Below are 19336 nucleotides of genomic sequence, written 5' to 3' on the forward strand. Positions count from 1 at the left end.
GAATCTCATCACAGTAAATCAAACACATTCTATGAACTGTATGAGTTTAGAAATACTAACACTACTTCAGTTTTAGATACTAAGAAGTTATGAAAGGTATTTTAGAAAAGAAGAAGAAAAAAAAAGAATAACATTGAGTGAAAAATCTTATTACAGTATTTCAATGATACACTATTTACAGGACAATCTCATTACAGGGAAGCTTCATGACATCTGTTTTTTTACCACCATCTCATTACATCAAACTTCTTAATTGATTACAGTTAAGCCACAACAATTTTGGACTCTGGTTCCCTCTCAACAAAATTGGAATGCTGGTCCCTGTACCATGCAAGCCATGTGGAGATTGCCATGGCAAGCTGCATCACCCAACGCACCACACCAGCAGAAAGCCCAAACAGAGGTCAGGCATCGAAGTGTGGCAACACAGGCACTAACTTAAACTGACAACACATTGCTTTGACTTTAAACAATGATTTAGCCATGTGCTGTGCCTTACACACTAGGTATATCCTCATCAAAACCAAAGCCTTGCTCTTTCAATTAAACACAAAGTTAGCTGACATGTTAAATTTAAAACTGGGTCCTTTAAAAAGTTAGCATCTGTGTCAATTCTTCCTTTGTCCCTAATGATCTTTCAATAACATGGTAACAGAGACTCTTAACTCTTTTCATATGTTTAAATTAATTGAAATTCTGTGCACAGGTTATATATAAAGAAATTAGGTTGCAATTAAGCATAGTTATGAAAGATTCTTAAATCTAATTGTTGTGACTATTATAGACCATAGACAAGGTCAAGTCTACAACTCAGAAAACTTTGGCTTTAAAGAAAAAATACCACATGAATTATATGCATAAAACTCACTTTTTTAATGATAAAATCCTAATCACACTAGGCATGTTCATAATGTAAAAAAAATCTGTTTCCAAACTGATAAAATAAACACGTATCCCTCTCTGCAAATCATTAAATTTAATTTAGTAAATACAGTAAAACCACGTTAAGTAAAATTAAGGATACTAACTTTTACATAAATTTAAAGATGCTCTGCAAAACACTGTCCTCTGCAAATCCAAAATGTCAAAGTCATTTCAGCAATTACTGCAGAGTGCTTACACTAACTGCAATAATGTCAAATATTTAATTTCTGTGTATCAGCAACAAGGTTCAGGTCACTCTATTTAAGGTTTTTAGTCAAAACTGCTTCCCTTTCATCTGTATGCATTACAAGGAAAAATGTCAGTGTCATCTAAAAAGTAAATCCATAAAGGAAGACAGTGCATCTCTCTCCTTATCTGGCTACAGGTATAACTGGAGAACATTGCAAGAAACAAAAATTATCCTCACTGAGCTAGTGAACTGCAAAAATATCTTTGCAGCCTCACGTGGACCGAGGCCATGAGCTTCTTGGTCCTTGTCCCTGGATCTAAGACAGGAAGTTATCACCATAAAGCCATTCTTACAAAACACATTCCCACTCCTCTCTCTCCTGAGCAGAGACTCCTCTCTAAGGAGACTGCTCTGCTGGCTCTCCACCTGTTCAGGTTCTGGTGTCTCACAGGGATCTGAATCAGTACCTCGGTTCAGATAAGGAAAGTGCTTTTGCAGCAAATCCTCCCACCACCCTAGTTAATGCACTTTCATCTGCTGCTTGAAGCAGTCCCACAGTGCACAAACCTGGTTCCTTTCAGATGAAACTCAAAGCCACACCATGTACTCCAGGAGCATCACCACTGCCAAAGGGGCACAGAAGCAGACAGAAGCCAGGCCAAATTAACACCCTCTTCACTTTACAAATGCACTAAGTGAAGATAGGCATCGAGTCCCCATCAGCAATTACTTCGTTCTCCAAAGCTGCTCTTGCTGGGCTGCTTTACTTGTTCAGGCACACCCAGTCTCTGCTTCAGGGTCTCCTTTCACCTGGGTCCCAAGGTTCCCCAAGCTTCTCAGGCATTGCTTCTCCCTGGGTCTTGTGTCTTCTATTGTCTAAAGTTCTCACCTCCAGCTTGTCATCTCTGCTCGTTTTGCCTTTCATATACAACAGCTTATTCTTCCACAGTATCATCTACTCTCAACACACTGAAACTGCTTCTCCTAAAGACTACTCTAAGCCCAAGTATGATCAGTCTCAAAAAAACTTAATCCTGCCATTTCTTGACTTTGAGTAAAACATTAATACTTTAATGGGTGCCTAATTTAAGCAGACACAGAAAAATAGGTCTCTGAAGAATTGGATGTGAGGCTGCATGGCTTCAGTGCTCAACAGCAGGCTTAAAACCTCACAGACATATAGCCCTCAGCCCTCTATTACTGACATGGATACAGCACTAAGAATAATAATAAAGCAAACATCTTTTCACTGCATTTCACAGCCATTCATGGTGCCCTAACATACCCTGTCTTCCCTAGCCTCTCTCTAGCAGAGTCTCAATTCAGAGAGTGATTCCCAGCTCTATTTTTAGTCCTCCCCTCTCATTTCTACATTGAGTTTGGCTAACTCGCCTTTGTAATGGCCCATCTCATTAGACAGATCCTCAAAACCGTTTTTCATCCCAATACCTTCAAGTCATCCTCATACTCCTGACTGGGCTGTGAATCACAATAAGAAGTTGGATTTTTTTCCCTTTCCTTGTATCACAAACCATACTGACTGCTGAAGGGGACAATTTTAAGAGGTCCAGGGCTATAGTCACACGGCCAAGTAACTCAGCATAACAAAAACACATCAGTCAAGTGAAGCAGCCCAAGCCCCTAAGTTCCCAGCAGGAAGGGTTTACAATGTTTATTTCTAGAAAAATTCAGCCTGGAGTCTCAGAAATGTGTGCTGCACCATACACTTTGCTCGGAGCTGTCCAAAGGACCAATAACTGGGGCTGGAATTCATTCAGTGTCTGCCTGGAGAAGAGATCCCACACTCACCCTTCTCCAGGAGAACATGGCTTGTACCTTCCAAAACCAGCCTGTGAACTGAGCCAATGCTTATCAAGTGTTGATGATTAAAGAATTCACTTCCAAACTGTAACAGAATGATCACTTGTGGAAGCAAGACAGCTTTACCCAATCCCACAATGCTTCTTTACACGGACAGAGAATATTTAGCTGCCAAAGTGTTTACCAAGCGTATTCTCAGAATATAGATTAAAGCTGGATACTTTTTCTTGGTAAAATTTAAGAAATGCACTTAGCAACTTTGATTTTCTCGCTCCAGAGCAAGGTCAGAGTAAAAGTGGTAATTACATGAAATGTATGACCACTGAATAAAATGCTTATGAATTCTTAGCATTGTGAAACACTACCGTGCTTTTCCTTTTGTTTTCAGAAACAAACAAAAGAAACACTTTAACTCATCAACAACCAGAACAAGTCAGGCAAAGAAAATTAAGGACAATATTAGATGCAATTTAAAAAATTTCCACTTAAACCTACACAGTTATATATAGCAAGAAGAAAAGAAAAACCAACCATAAATTCAAAGTTATTCATTATAAAGAAAAATGCATGCCATGAATTGTCTTTAATTGGAAAAGAAAACAATTACTAACAAAACTGACCTCAAAATGTGAACTTGGTGTCAACAATTTTTCTTCAATTAATTGATAGTAAAACAGGGTAAGAAGAAAAACCTTTATTTAACATTTCAGAATTTCAAATATTAAGTAAGACATTGAATTTCAGTGTCCATTTCTGGATCCCAGTAATTAATATATGCATATCAAGTGCTCACAGAGTTGACAGCAGTTGTAATAAGAATGAGCAATATTACCTGAAGGAACTGATGTCACGTAAGAGAAAATTATTTGGAGCATCCTAAGAATTCAAATACATTTGAAAGAAACTTATATTAAATAATCAAAAAAGGAAATCAGATCTCCAAATTGAGTAACCAACAACAAGGTAGAAAGGAAAAATAATTTCAAAATTTAAATACTTCCTGTCATGTAAAATATTATTTGTTCTAATACAGGTATATACTCCAAAATAGGAAGTAGGCCTTAAGCTTAACATGGTTTAGCTAATTTTCATTTACAATACCCATAATGCTTCCTGAAATACAATTTATGCAGGAATAATAGAAGAATAATAAACTTTTTCCCTCATTATCTTGCCTTCCCTGACATTTAATGTCAATCTGCAATAACAAAGCTAATAATGATCTTTGTCTTCACACACTGCTATTGAAGCAAAGCATTTCTTTCTAAATTAAAGGGTAATTTTGTTCCCACTATTGCAGTCTGATCTTTCTGGGCTAGGATCACAGAAACTCATGGCATAAATCACCCTAAAATCCAGATCACCCCTTCTCTGTGAGAGAGGTTATATTCTTTTGAAAATAATCATGTGTGCAACCACAACCTAAAGCAGAGCAGCATGAAGCATGGAAGATTTCATCCAAAGTTCATCACATGATATGAATGCCAGATATTTCTAGAGGTTTCACATTCAAAGCTGAACATACAGCAACCTCCCCAAATTTGCAAATCACATGGTGAAACATTTTAAAGAGACATTTCAATAATTCACAGGAATTCAAACATAACAGAAAATCCTAATTTATACTGGCTTATAGTTAAGAACATATTCTTTAATCATATGGCTTCCAGGTCTGCTAAGTAATTAGGTATATGTTGAGTTTTATGCAATTATTATGTTGATTTTACTGGGACTACTTGCATCTGTAATACAAGCTGAGCCACACTGAATGATTTTGGCATCTAGGGAATTTCCCACAAAGTATCACATCTGCAGCAGCTTCCAGGCAAACCTGAGTGCACACCTCTATTACTGCCTCTTCCAGCTGCTACAACAGGCAGCTTATTCTGATGCATAGGTAACAGCAGCAGCAGCAACAAGGTCCAGGGTGAAGTGGGAATGACTGAGTCCAACTTCCTCTGCACTGCCAGCTACCCCCACAAACAGAGGCACTGCTGAGGATTACATATCAGTACCAACAAGGCCTGAATCTGACCAAATGGTCAGACTAGCTTGCTCCAGACCAGAAGATAAATCAAGAACATTCATCCATGTAACCATTAATACCATTGCACACAGTGTAGGAGACATCAGAAAGCACTTTCCATGCCAAGGTAGAACTTACCCCTCTTCTGTACCCAGCCTTCCTTCACAATGGTAACATCGCTCATGATGACTCCACTCCGAACCCCAAACTCAAACGAGTATTTCTTTGAGTTATCAGCTTGTCTGTTTGGCTTCTCTTCTGCAGCTCTTCACAATTTCTACTGATGAGTCAGACTGGAAGGAAATATTAGAGAAAGAATTTGAGTCTTTTCTGTTTTTCTCACTTGACAGCCAACAAAAAAGTCTTTGTTGATGTATTTCACTGACTGAGCTCATATTAAAAATCTGCCTTTATTTTTAATTAACTGTATAACACAATCATGTTTCTAGTCTTACAGCACATTTTCCATGAACACTACAATACTAAAAAGCAGCAGAATGTGTTAAAATTTAAGTCATATGGCACTTTTATAAAAGGCACACAGCAGAATTCTCTTGTACTAATGCACAGGATGCTGTTAAATGAAAGGCTGTCGGTCCTGCTTCAAAAACCCAACTCTGAACACACAGGAGCTTTCCCTGCTCCCACAGCTGTCAGATACCATGCAGAGGACAATTATGGCTACCTATCATATTGAGAGTGTAAGAAAATGGAATGCAGGTTACATCTTTGCCACTTCCGCTATAATTTTATTATAGCCAATACAAACCCTGAACATACAAGAGTTTTTCAAAAACAGCATCATCTCCAAGTACACAAACAGAAAGACAACTTCGTAAATAAATTAACCAAAACCACCCCCAAATGTTCAGTTTATAAAAAGAAGGAGTGCACATTCTTTCAAAGCTTTAAGCCAGGCAGTGACAAGAGTGCTCTTTTCCCTACAAACCTCAGCCTGCAGGGCAGAGAAGGGAAGTTAGTCCTGGAACAGGACATACCACTCTCAGAAGCCACAACCCTCTCTTTTGACCACCTCACTACCAAAGTACCTAACAGATGTGAAGAGGAGATAAACAGCACTACAATTAAATAAGAAGAGAAGCCAGAGGCCAGGAGATGTTTCCTTTTGCCAGCAAACTGCCTTTCCCCTCCAGCCTTCAAAATAAATAGAAGCATTCAGATAATGCTCATCCAGAAAAGTGTGGGAAGCCAAGAAATGGGATTTCTCTGATGGTGGAGGAACACCCTTGCACAGCTCTGCACAGGAGCACACATGTACACAGTGGTGGCACCAAACAGGAACCCCCACACAAGTTTAGTGTGTCAAATGCAGCCCATGCACATCCATTTAGTAGACTGACCAACAAATATAAACAGGAAAGAAACAAATCTGACTGGGCTAGAAGCAATCTGTGCAACAAATGAATGAAGAAAGCACTCGGAAATCAGTTTTTTTTAATACAATCAAGTACAAACTAAAACCAGAACCATTATAGACATACAGATTATTTCTTATTTATCATTTGAATATGTGTATTCGCATGACACAGCAACTACATGGAAGGCCACTTCTGAAAGAATAGTGTAACATGCAAAATAAAACTTGGCATGAGTACTTTTTCAGGTGCTATGCAACAAAAATACAGCACAACCCAATTTTACAGAAACACTCCAATATGCTCATTTAAGTCTTGCTTTCACTAAACTATTTTTTTTTAAAACACTCAGTATTTTGGCCGCATAAAAGTAAAAATCACAATGTTAAACTCATTAAAACTGTTAAGTTGAAATGATATTGACTACTGTGCCCCTGAGACATCCCCATGGCACTGGCAGATATGGCAGTGAGACCTGCTCAGGTGACACACAGCCTTTGGCATTGGCATCACACCCTGTTGTGTGCAGCAGGACACCACACAACAGGGTCTATAGAAACACACCCTGATTAAGCTTTCATAAGAGCTAAAAGAAAATGTTATGTACATTTTGGAAGGACATGAGAATGCTTTAGTGATGTTAATTGATCTAACTTTAGCTGCTTAGGCATCATATTATACGCAAGCCAGTACAGCAGAAATAACCAAAGCAGGCATTTCCACATCCTGCACCTTACTAATGTAAGAGAGAATTTCTGGGTCAGACATTTTCAGAACTTTTGTTTGCATGCTTTAAACGAGATAAGCTAGTCTATCAGCTGTGCATGAAAAGAGATCTGACAGATTAAGACACGTGCCTGAAAGCAGGCTGCTGTTCCCCCGTTCTGGATCACTGCAGCACAGCATCAGCTCTTATTACAAACATGTAAATCTTTACAAAGCCCAGAGGTGGGTGTCAAACAACTGTGACCTAAGAGCAGCTGTTCTGGGAAAAAAGTGTAAGCACGTCAATTTCCAAATACCCAACTTAAGTTCAGTTTTCTACAAGACTTTCATTGCATTCTTTCAAAGTAATCACAGTTGTTTGGTTTTTTTCCCAGCTATAAAAACACAAGAAGCAATGTAACACTCAGTATTTACCTTGGGCTGGCATATTCTGCAATATATTTTACCCTTTTGGCAAATTTAATGAACTTTCCATTTTTGGTGTGCACTTCTGAACATTGCAATGATTTATTCTTATTGGTAAAGACACAGCTATAAGAAATTAACTTCCGTACTAAGTAGCAATAATCTTTGCCCACAGACTGATCAATCAGCCCATGATTTATGAATGAATTCATGCTTGAAGCTCCCTATTTACCCACTGATTACAAAAAAGTTAGTGTTACACAATCAAAATCTGATCTATGACCGACTTTCATGTCACAGTGCCTGAAACAAACTCAAGTGTGTCTGTAGGCTTGCATCCCACCCATCACATGTACTGCTTTACTAAATTCTGAACAAAATCCCCAAAATACAAAAATCACATAAATATGGTGATAAAATTAACTGCACTATCCCCAGTTTAGCTTCACAGTATTACCAGAAACAACCTTAAAATTACCAACAGTTCTATGGTTGTATTGATTGCTCCATTACTGGGTAATTAAAAGTCAAGCTGAATTACATAGGAAGCTGAAGGAGATAAATCAAAGCATTAAAAAGCTAATGAAAATAAAGGTTATATGTGCACACTACGCTTGCAAGAAGCCATTTGTAAGCATCTGTAATATTATCCCTTATTAAATGCCTTTGAGCCTTTCTAAAAGCCGTACTCCTTTACTCTAGGAGTCATTCAACAATGCTCCAGAAGAGCAGATTTTGAGAACTACTTCTTACTGTGACCAAAACTGGCCTTATAGTGAAAAATAGTCATACAAAAGCCTTTCCTAAAGATGTAATAAATAATTGTGTATAGATGTAAAGGAGTTGTCTGAAACACATAAAACAAAAATTCTCACATGAAAATGGCATTTCATCTAAAGTTCAGCTACATCAAGAAAAGCTACAGAAATGTTTATTCTGCACATCTGGCATAGAATTTAAATACTTGTTAGCAATCAGCTCTGCTCTCCCAATGCACTTGAAGTTTCAGCAGCCAGTATGCAGTAATTTTTACAGTTTACCTTACTGCTATGTAGGATGAACCCAGAAATAGGATGAAAATATGTTAGGACTGAATTTGACAATGTTTTGCATTGCAGCTGTTTCCTACAGGGAAGAACCTGACTTGTTCTTACATATTTTCCAGCAACTAGAGAACACATTAGATTTACTTTTTTTTTTCCCCCAATTTTTTGTATCTTTGTATCAAACTTGGAAGATATTTTTCCAACAATATATTGTGTGTATTCTGCAGACAGGATCAGATAGTCATGTGTATGCACAATACGTACAAGAACTCACTGTCGACATACTTTACAATGGAGGTGTAAAAATTTACTCGGTTACAATCAGTGATGTGAAGAATTTAGGGACACAGTTTCATGGTAGACTTGGCAGTATTAGGTTAGCAGTTGGAAAGATCTTTTCCTGCCTAAATGATTCTATGACTCTATGCAAACATCTGCTGGGGGTTTTATCTCATAAAAAATGCACAACTTTTCCTTTTTTCTTCAGGAAGTTATTAAGCCACTTTTGTAGTGTGAGATAAAACAATTATCTAGTACTTTTAAGCTCCTCCTAGCTGTAAAGGTTTCAAAGGCAACTTTCTGACCAAAGATTAACCAGAGACTACTACAACCAACAGAGTTCTAGATCCCTATGCCAAGGTTCATGGTTTCCCTGAGCCATGGTAAAAACTAGCCAACACTTTTTCAGCTTTCATCTTGAACTTAAGGAATATCAGCAATATAGAGAAGAACCATCTTACGTCATGATGCTACCATATGGGAACTATGAAATCAACAATTAAAATGAGCAATGGACCATTCAGTAGAAAGCCAGCTTTTCCCCAGCTCCTGTTTTTAAATTAAAGGAGGCTCTCATGCCCATCACAGCAGTCAGCTACCTACAGAGACCTGGTGAATAGTGAGAAGGAAAGAAATCCCTTCCAAGCAGAAGAGCTAAGAGCTGTGTTTCAGGTCTACACTTAACAACCACTACGTGCAAGTGAATTATCATTGAGATGCATAAGAACAGACAAGACTCCTTTGAAATCTGGGCATCTTCCCATTCTCCCCATGACAAGAGACAGCTGAGTAAAGAAGACAGCACCCATAAATTCAGCGTAAATTGTATGATTCAGTTCTCGGTTGTAAGAACTTTCATAAACAAAGGCTTCTACTTTCAACAATTTTGGAGCTGAGAAAAAACAGAAACTCTCACATTTACCAACTAAAGTTACCAGAGAGAATACCAGAGAATCAAGTTCAATGCTTCCAGAAATGATCCCCACAACTTCTTCTACCATTATCAACTCAGCGAAGCATCCAACCTTGTTCTCATAATAAATGAGTACTACCATTTTCCCTTTTTAAAAGTTTAGTAAAATGTTTGGGGAGAAAAGAACAGTAAGTGAACCCTTCTGATTCCCCTTGTCTGACTCACTGAGATTCTTTGGTCCCCCATGTAATCAGAGCCAAATCTCATAATCTCTATCTCCTTATTTTTCAGAAAAGTAACTGAATTATTTTGTGCATGCACACAATACACACATCCCCAAAAAAGCAGTTCTCAGTGGCTTCCATCACACACCTTTGTTTCGTTGCTTTGAGGGCCTTTTTTCTTTGTAGCAGATCAAGCTATTAAGAGGTCTCCTCAAATTTGAGTTTGATTCCTCCCAAACAGCTGAGCAGGCTGTAACTGTTTCCAAAGCAGGTTGCACTCCCAGAGCAAGAAATTCAAAATGTCAAGACTCTAAACTAAAACCAGAGTTATCTTTAGGAATGGAAGCTGAAATCCAAGCTTTATTTATATGAAAAACACATGTATATCCTCCTCCCCTAGCAAAGCTGGCCAAACAATTAGAGGATATATTGCACATAATCAAAAATTACATAAAAGACTATGTGACAGAACAGAGATTGCTACAAAACTTGCTAAATTAGATTAGAGTATATTGTTAATGGAAGAATCACATTCAGGTGAGTGCTTTATCTAAAGAGTATGAAGTATTTATACATGCTTTTATAAACTACCTATTCTGGAATTCTGGTTATACTGACTCATTAAATACTACCACAATTTAGACTGAGGAAAAAGGAACCTCTAGGCACATAGTATTTGTCCAACTTATTATGTTAATTAAAAATTGAAAAAAAACCAAAAAAACCCCACAATATCAAACCAACAAAAAATAGGAACTGATTTGACAAGACTAAGAAATTAAGAAATTAACAAAAATATTATTTAAAGAAAATAGATCCTAAATTTAAAAAATGGTAAACTTCATGTACATATGATCAAAATTCTGAAAGATACCTTAAATACTTTGCAAGTAGACATATTTACAGTTTTTAAAACTAATTTTAAAAATCCAAAGATATCTCCATGATAGGCATTGTAAATACTTTTTAAACCACATTTCATCCTAAAAGCCTCAATGAACTTTAAGAAAATTGCTATTAGAAATTTACTTGTAACAACTTTACTTTGTAAGTTTTGATTTGGAATAATGAAGGACACGATAGGAAACTGGCACTGCCTACAGCTTGTGGTAAGGAAAACCAACACACTTTAGAAAACATAAATAGCTCATTCTAATGCATGCTTACGTGTATGCTTAATATTTGCAGCATTCTATTTTCACTTTCAGTATGTCAAAAAGCTTCACATAACTAATATATGCTTAGATAAGCCTAGTTAGGAGAATGCAGGCACACTGAAATATTAACATACAAGTTAGATGTTTTATTTAGATTCTGCAACTGATTAAGTTTATAAGGAAAGAAACCATCCTTCTGTATTTTATTTCCTATTACAATGACAAAGCAAGTTATTTTAAGGGACAAAGGTATAATTAAAGCAAGGTGAACAAAGCCACCCTTGCCTTTGTTTACCAAGGTATAAAGGAAGTTTCTAAATGTAACTAAATTGTTTCTTTAGAATCCCATGTGAAACATTAACAACCCATTGTTTTGCCTTGTGTTTATTGACAAAAATGCTTGTAATCCTTTTTTGTCCCACTCAAATCACATAAAACAATAACTGAAAAACAGACAGAAGCAATAGAGATAAAACTTACTAGAGTGTATGTCTGAAATGTAACCAAAGAATATATTTCAAGTAGAAAAGATGAGGGGAGGGCTAATATTATGTTCAAAAAAAGTTACTGAGCCAATGATCTTGGGAAAGTTTTGAGACTCAGAAAAAGTCATATCAAGGATTAGCTAGGCTGAGTATCACAACTATGACAATGTTACTTCACTCAATCCTTCAAAACATATGTAATAAGTTTAATTTGCCATGGATTAATGTAGGAATACTAATCCTTGCCTTTTAGAGACAAAGTTCCTTTGCTCTTTAAAAATATAGTTTAGAAAATAGTCAAACAATGAAGAAAAAAATAAACATAACTTCCATATCTTTAAAACAAACTAAAATTACTTCTCTATGTCTAGCAGACTCAGGGGAAAAAAACTAACCTAATTTTCAAAAGTTCAAAGAATCTGGAAATTCCTAGTCATTCTAGCAGAGATTTTAAAAGATACCTTTCAAGAGAGACAAATCAAAGTTTCATTAAACTCATGTATTTAATTGTTTCTGTGATGGTAACTTTTCTGCAGCACAACTCTGTATTGTGCATAAAAGAGCAAGCACAGCACTGAATAAAAACCAGAAATACACGAACTACTCATGAGTAACAAGAAAGTACTGAGAAAAAGAAAGGGTTCTCAAACAATTAATATAAAAGATGAGAAAAGTTCAGTGACATGCATACAAATAGCTTTCTTTTAAACTTTTACACAGCAGGTTTTATTTGCTATGTCTACATTGAACAAATCAAATTCTGAATTGTCTTGTAATAGGAATGAACTTTGTGATTCCTTTCTACAGAGCACCAAACACTGCTGAACTTACTGTCAAATCCTGACACTGCAACATGACTGGAACATAATCAACTTGTAACCTAAAACCTTTGGATCTTCCTGTTCACACTCAAAATGCATTATTCTCACCAGCCTGAGACCTGGATTTCCTAAGGACAGAGGAGTTCTCTACAACCCTAACTTACACAGAGCTGCAGAGCTCACTAGCTGAAGGTCTTTGGCAAATGTTATATGAAAATGTTACATGAAACTCACGTGTACAACCTTAATTCTCTGTCTCAAAGTGTATCAACACATTTAAGAAGGACATAATAATTACAATAAAAGCTCATGAGGCAAGCTGCAACAATTACATATCTCAAGAAACACAATGAATACTTAGGGGAAAAATAAATGTGTGTTGGTAGAAACTTTTTGCAGGATTGCTGAGACTCAACCGACAACCACTGCATTAATTCTGTGGTGTTAAACCAGCTGTACAAGAAGCTGTTGACTGTTAGGCACTGACATTCCACACCTACAAAAAGGCAGTGGTAAGATCTTCGTTGATTTAAAGCTGAAGCAGGGTCTGCTCCTACTTTAGGAGACATTCAAACAACTTTGTCACGTGGACAATGCAGGAAAGTTTGACAAACCATGCTGTCAAGTCATTCAGACATGCACACGAAATATTGAGGTCCCAGTTGAATTCTTAAAGATAATTTTAAAATCACTACTGTTATTTAGTGAGGATATTACAGAGGAAAAAAAATCACAGGGCAACAATGTGTTCTTAGTGCTATTTTTGATTAGTATGACTCACACTCAGACACTCACATAGAAATATGTGGAAGAAGAAGATTGGTCAAGATGGCTTCAACATATATTATTTATGCTAAGCATAATAAGTGTTGACACAAACAGCATCAAAAATCAAAGAACCATTTAAATTGAGCAAAAGTAAGCACCTTCACATACAAAAGCCCAATATGCTTACTCTCCTTGACTGAAACATTTAATGTTATTAAGTCTTCGGGGATTTTTGGGGAGTATTAACTTTGCTACATCTTCCAACTACACCTGAACAATATCTTTAATTAATAAAGGAAAAAGCAATCTGTTTTGAATCCTTGGCATGCATCATAAATGCCCATACTTACTGACCTAAAGTCATGGAACAAGGATAAAACACCAACTAATCACCTACAATACCCTTGGATTTTTTTTTTGCAGTTTTTCTATTAGGACATACTAGTGATTTGCCTAAATAAGTTTCACTTATAAACTCTTACAGGGAGTCCAGAATGTTGTTCATACAATTACCTAAGATAAATGTATAAACCAAAACTTTAAAGATTAATTTTATGCTAAGAAAAAAAAAACCAAAAAGTTAACTTTCACATTCAATGTTTTAGTATTTGCTGGTAGGTTTTGGGTTGGGTTGGGATTTTGGGGGGCTTTTGGTGTTTGTTTCTGGTGTTTTTGTTGTTTTTGTTGTTTCTTAGTCTTTAACATTAATTTTTAAACAGCTTGAATCAGCTTTTCCAGCTATTGTGTAACTTATCTTTAGAAAGTAATCTTTTCTATACCACAACAACTTGTTGCCAAGAAGAGTAACTTGTGCAACACATTTATTTACCAAGAAGACCCTGTGATCCTGGGGAAGTTTCTTCCGTACAGCAAAAAGAAAACACGTTGGTCGGCAAGCAAGTTTCTCGCTGAAACCACACCTTTCCTCACAAGCAATGCAAAACTTCCTGAGCTACATGTTGTGCTAGAAAGCACCTCCTGCCTCTTCCATGGTATTCTTATTGGGCCTATCCTAACAGAATGACAATCTGAGATAGCACAAAAATTGATCTAATACTCTAGAATCATTTGAAAGGGCACTTAAGTTGGCAATTTTTCTTATAAAAGACAGTACTTCAAAAAGGAGTGGGTTGTAAAGTTCATACAAATACTGGAAATAAAAGCAACCTTTTAACTTAAACAAAGCTCATAAATGATCACATTTAACTATTCCCTCTTTTTGAATTGCTACTGTAGTTCACAAGGGGAGTATTGCACATTTTGAACAGAATGTTTATTTTATTAGTTGGAAATAAGCGAACAGAAGACTTTTGTTATATACATGACCAAACCCCCTACAAAACATGCTGTTACAGCATGGTGTGTCACTTTCACACAATTTCACACAATTGTGTTACTTTCAGGAAATCAATTCATTTATGCATTATCCATGTCAAAATGGAAGTATGGCACATGAAGTTTTCAGTCAGTGTATGTCCATGCTCTTGCCGTCTCCAGTGTGGACTAAAGTAACCAGCATGCCCAAGCCATGAAAGCTGCCAAATACTGGGTCTCTGTTTCAAAACTGAAGGAAAGCTAGGCTACCATGTTGCCAAGTCCACATCACCTGTTGCATCAACAGCACAAAGTGAAACTGTGAGCACAAAGTTACAAGAAACTGTATCATCTTCATTCTCAGAACAGCACAGAAACTTCAAACGCATTTTAACACAATCCACTCCAGTAATGGGTCATAATTTCCAAAACAATTGAGTGCTTTGAAGCCATTTAGCAAATAATACTTCTTGGGCATAGAATTTATTATTCAGTAGGTCTCTTTAAACTGGGAAAACGTGCACCCAGAAAGTGAAAGAGCACACAATCACTGGGTGTTAGGCAAATTCCAAGGAGTCTGAAGGATCTTTTTGTTATAATAGAAACTTCAGATATATGCTGTTGCAAAATGCACTAGGAAGTCAAGATACAGTTTCTGGTCAGCGTCTTGCAAACAGAAGCTTGGATTACAAACAACTGCAAAGTCCTACTAAGTGGTTCTGAGACAGACTTAAAAGAACACATCAGAGTGTTTTCCCTTCCACAAAGCATTTGTTCCAATGTCAAACAGACAACAATTTCTAGTAAATAACAATGCTATCCAATCCTTATAATTGTATCTATTTCAACTGGGGCAAAGTTAAAACTAGAAACTGTCCCAGTTCTCACCTACTTCCCCTAGAATAGCAGCATTTTGCTCAAAAACACATAAGCTGCCCCCAAATTGTAGAACAAATGAAGGAGTAGAGCACTGAAATACTACCTGTGAACCTATTTATGAAACCAAGGAGATTACTGAATCCATTCAAACCTGGTTAGAGCAATGCAGCACAGAATAAACTGTCTAAAACAAGACAGTCTTGTTAATATTTTCTGTGTTTACACACATACCATGCACTCACATCAGACTAAAAAAAGTTATTCAAACAATACACATAGCCTTCTAGGAAACAGAGATGTCTTATCTCTGAGGTTTTTCTTTGGCCCTTATTTGAACTTGACTTACTGGCTGCATCCAACCAAAATATATCCACATGGACTATAATTAGTAATCCAATCCAATTAAAGATATTGGGGTTCACTTATAGGCTCCTATCAAAATAAAAATAAAAATCAAAACAGCAAAATGAAATAGTCCTACAAACTTAAGTAGTACACTTACTTAGAAAGCCAAAATAAGCTTCCTTCTCTGCCTCATGTACTCTCTTTCCATATTCCTGTAAACAAGCAGATCTTGCCTATAGATCAGCCGGCAGAAACAGGAGATCATGTTTAAAATGTTACTTGTCATAAGTTAAGGTCTACTTATCTGCATGCTTCTCGCCTTGAGAAGTAAAGCCCTCTATGTGCAAGATGCCGGGAACCATGTTTAGCAAAGTTTTACCAAGATCTAAACAAACACTAGCAGGAGAGACTGCTCTATGTTTCTTCAGTACTGAAAAAAGTTGGCAGTGCAGGTATCAGACACATCATAATTTTTGTAATAAAACCCTTAAACAGAAACTGGGACACATTTCCATAAAATTTATGAGATGATGTAGATATATACAAGGAGCCATTCAACTAATAACTACATCAAAGAAAAAAGCAAAACTAGAATAAAGGTCAAGAGAGATTAAATTGTTTATCCTTTCCACCCGCAGGAAAATAAGATTTCTCTTTTTTTTAACACTTAATCAACGTATCATGGGAGAACGTGAAACAGTCCTGGCTATTTCACTCCTCTTGGATTCCCATACAGAAGTAAACTAAGAAGCGGTGCCCATACAAAGCAACCCCGCAGCCTATAAGCCCGGTAGTGCTCGTTACATCACGATCATTTGCATTTAAACTACAATATATAGCGCTGCGATCTCGCTGCCGAGGGGCGCCGCGCTGACCCCCTGCCAGGCAGAGCCCGCCGCCGCTCGCACCGGGACGGGCACGGGGGGTTCCCGCCCGGCCCGGCCCGCCCCGCGGCGGCACCTGCCGGGACCCGGCCCGGGCAGACCCCGCCGCGGGCCCGGCCCGGGGCCGCCGCCGGTCACCCAGGGCAGCCGGCTGCGTATCAACTTTTGCATGTGGGCCGCGGCCTCCATGATGGCCGGGGCGGGCGGGGGCTGGCGGGGGGGCCGGTTTGTTTACTTGCAGCCAGAGCCGGCGGCGGCAGCATCATCACCATCCCCATCCCTTGTGCGAGGCGCTGCCGCCGGCGGCCCGCGGGGCGCGGAGCTATTCCTGGCGCGGGGGCTGCGCGGGCACACACGCGCACACACCCGGGCACGCTCGCGCACACGCACACAAGTTCCCAGCGGATAAAATCCCGCGCTAGACCCGGCACCGGCGCCCGCCGCACGGACGCAGGGAGGGGAGGCGGGGAGGGGCCGCCGCCGCCGCCGCGTGGGAACCGCCGGCCCCGCGCATCCAGCGCCCCCGGGGCGCACGCCCTGCCCTGCCCCTGCCGCCCCCCCTCCCCCGTTATATAACTCTCCCCTCCGAAACGCCCCCCGCCCCGCCCTTCCCCACCCCGGCCCCGCACCCCCGGCGGGGCGACCCCCCCCCCTCCGCCTCGCTCCCGCCCCGCCGCCGGCGCTAGGCCACGGGTGCGCCCGCCCCACGCTCCCCCGCCGCCCCGGCCCCGCCACGCCGCCGCCCCGCATCCCCTCCCCGAGCGCCCCCGCCGCCGCCCGAGCGCCCCCGCCGCCGCCCGGCCCCTCCCGCCCCGTACCTGCAGAGGCGGCGGCGCCGCGGGCGCTGCTGCGGAGCCCGAGGGCGGCGGCGGCTTCGGGGAAAGGGGAGGGAGGGCGCCGCTGCCTCCTCCCCTGTCCCCCGCCGGGCTCGGCGGTCCCTGGCGGCCGGTGTCTCCGCGGGGGCGGGAGGAGGCGGCTCCGGCCCCAGGGCGCTGGCGGCGGCGGCGGCTACATGGAGCTGCGCGCCCCGCTACGCAGGGAGGCGCCCGGGCGGGCAGCGCGGCCGCGACATCGATGCGCGGGGTCAGGAGGGCGGCGGCGGCGGCGGCTCCCCCCCGGCGCACTCACCCCGGAGCCGCCCGGGCCCCGCTCTCGGCTCCTCCCGCCGCCTCCGCCGGGCTCGTTATTGACTTTCAGGAAAACTCCCGACGTCACCGGCTCCCCCTGAGTGTCTCCCCCTCCGCGGCGGTGGCGGCGGCGGCGGCGGCATCCCCGGCTCTCGCGAGAAGCGCGGCGGGGACGGGGGGGCCGCCAGACAGCGCGGGGGGAGCCAGACAGAGGGGGGCGGCTGAGGTGAGGGTGGGGGGGGCGGCGGCAGGCAGGGAGGAGGAGGAGGAGGAGGAGGAGGAGGAGGAGGGAGCGGCGGAGGGAGGAGGGAGGCCGGGGGAGGCGAGGCAGCCCGCCCGCCCGCCCGGCTGGCAGGCAGGGGCGGGAGCCGAGCGGAGCGGCGTGTCCCGTCCCGCCGCCGGGCCGCGGGTGGGAGCGAGAAGATGGATGGATGCAGGCAGCGGCGTTTGCCGGCGCTGCGGCGCGCCGCGCCTGGGTCTCTCCTCTCGGCATCACGGCCCCTCGCCAGCCCCGTGTGCGTGTCCCGGGGTTAGCTCCCTTTGTTCTCGCACTCTGCGGTTACGCAGCCCCCCGCCCCGAGTTTGCCCTGGTACCCGGAGCGGTCCACTTGGCTCTGCAAACTCCTCCAGGAATAGAACTACCAGTTACGCCGCAGGAAGCCGTAATTCATCCCTCGTTGAAGTGTTTAGTGGATGCGCCAGACCCAGTATTGCTAAATTTTCTGCAGGCTTCGCCTTACCCCGGCGGGTAAACAAACACCTAAAGAAAGCGTACACCGGCGCTCCCGAGCCTCGGGCTCTTCCCGTTGCCACCAGCGCTGTCGGAGCGGAGCTGGTGACAGCGGAGCGGCCGCGCTGCGGGGTGCGGAGCCCTCCCGGCTCGGCGGAGCTGCCTCTGGGCTGCGCAGGCCGGGGATGCCCGGCCTGGTGCGCCCTGCCGCAGCCGCCGCCGCCGCCGAGCCTGGTGCTGCAACCCTGAGCACTGCCTGAGGTTCATAGCTACGGTGCCCTCGACGCTTTGTTCCACGGCTAAGAGGCTCTGTGTGGGTACTTGCAGGAGTTTAGTGCACATAAAGATGTCTTCTATCGTTTATGGTTGAAGTAATACGCACAAATTAATTCATTTTCTTTCCTCTATTTATACACGCAGTTCACACTGACCTGTGTCAGAACATCTTACTGCAGAGGAGAAATACATATTTTGGATTGCTTGAAATGCAGCTATTTGTTCTGTTTCATCAGTGCTGTTTTTTTTTTTTTTTTGCAAAAAATGAACATTCATCAAAATTACATTTAAAAAAAAACCCAAAAATGTTTCTCTAGCTTGAACTTCACCTTTAATTTCTAAGTTTTTCTTCCTCTCATATCCCATCTTCTACAACTCTTTGAATTATCAGACTTCCTATTCTCTGTACCACTACAGGGCTTCAGAGAGATTTTTTTGAGAATCTAAATAATCATATGAGTTGGCACAGGACTGGAAATTTGCCTCCGGGGGCACTGAATCCTTTCCCTGCTGCGGCAAGCAACCACACCAATAATGCCATTCATAAATATGCTGAGCTTCCTCTTAGAACTATGAAGTTTGTTTGCTGCACTGTTCTCACTAGCAGGCTACAACCTAAG

At 41.3% G+C, this 19336-nt stretch overlaps 1 protein-coding gene across 2 annotated transcripts in view; it reads right to left on the reverse strand.

Moving 5' to 3' along the window:
* Window positions 1-17870, reverse strand: part of AKT3 (AKT serine/threonine kinase 3) — a 152780-nt gene extending 134910 nt beyond the window's left edge. The window contains exons 1-2 of one of the 2 annotated variants that reach the window (XM_030946131.1): window positions 17712-17870; window positions 5100-5254 (exon numbers count right to left, since the gene is read on the reverse strand). In XM_030946131.1, the coding sequence (XP_030801991.1) occupies window positions 5100-5145 (46 nt within the window). In that variant the 5' untranslated portion in view covers window positions 5146-5254; window positions 17712-17870. Of the gene's footprint in view, window positions 1-5099; window positions 5255-17401 lie in introns of both variants that reach the window. The other variant, XM_030946130.1, reaches the window with a different exon arrangement.
* Window positions 17871-19336: the final 1466 nt, after the last annotated feature.

Source organism: Camarhynchus parvulus, chromosome 3 (assembly GCF_901933205.1).
Source record: "Camarhynchus parvulus chromosome 3, STF_HiC, whole genome shotgun sequence".
Classification (NCBI taxonomy): domain Eukaryota; kingdom Metazoa; phylum Chordata; class Aves; order Passeriformes; family Thraupidae; genus Camarhynchus; species Camarhynchus parvulus.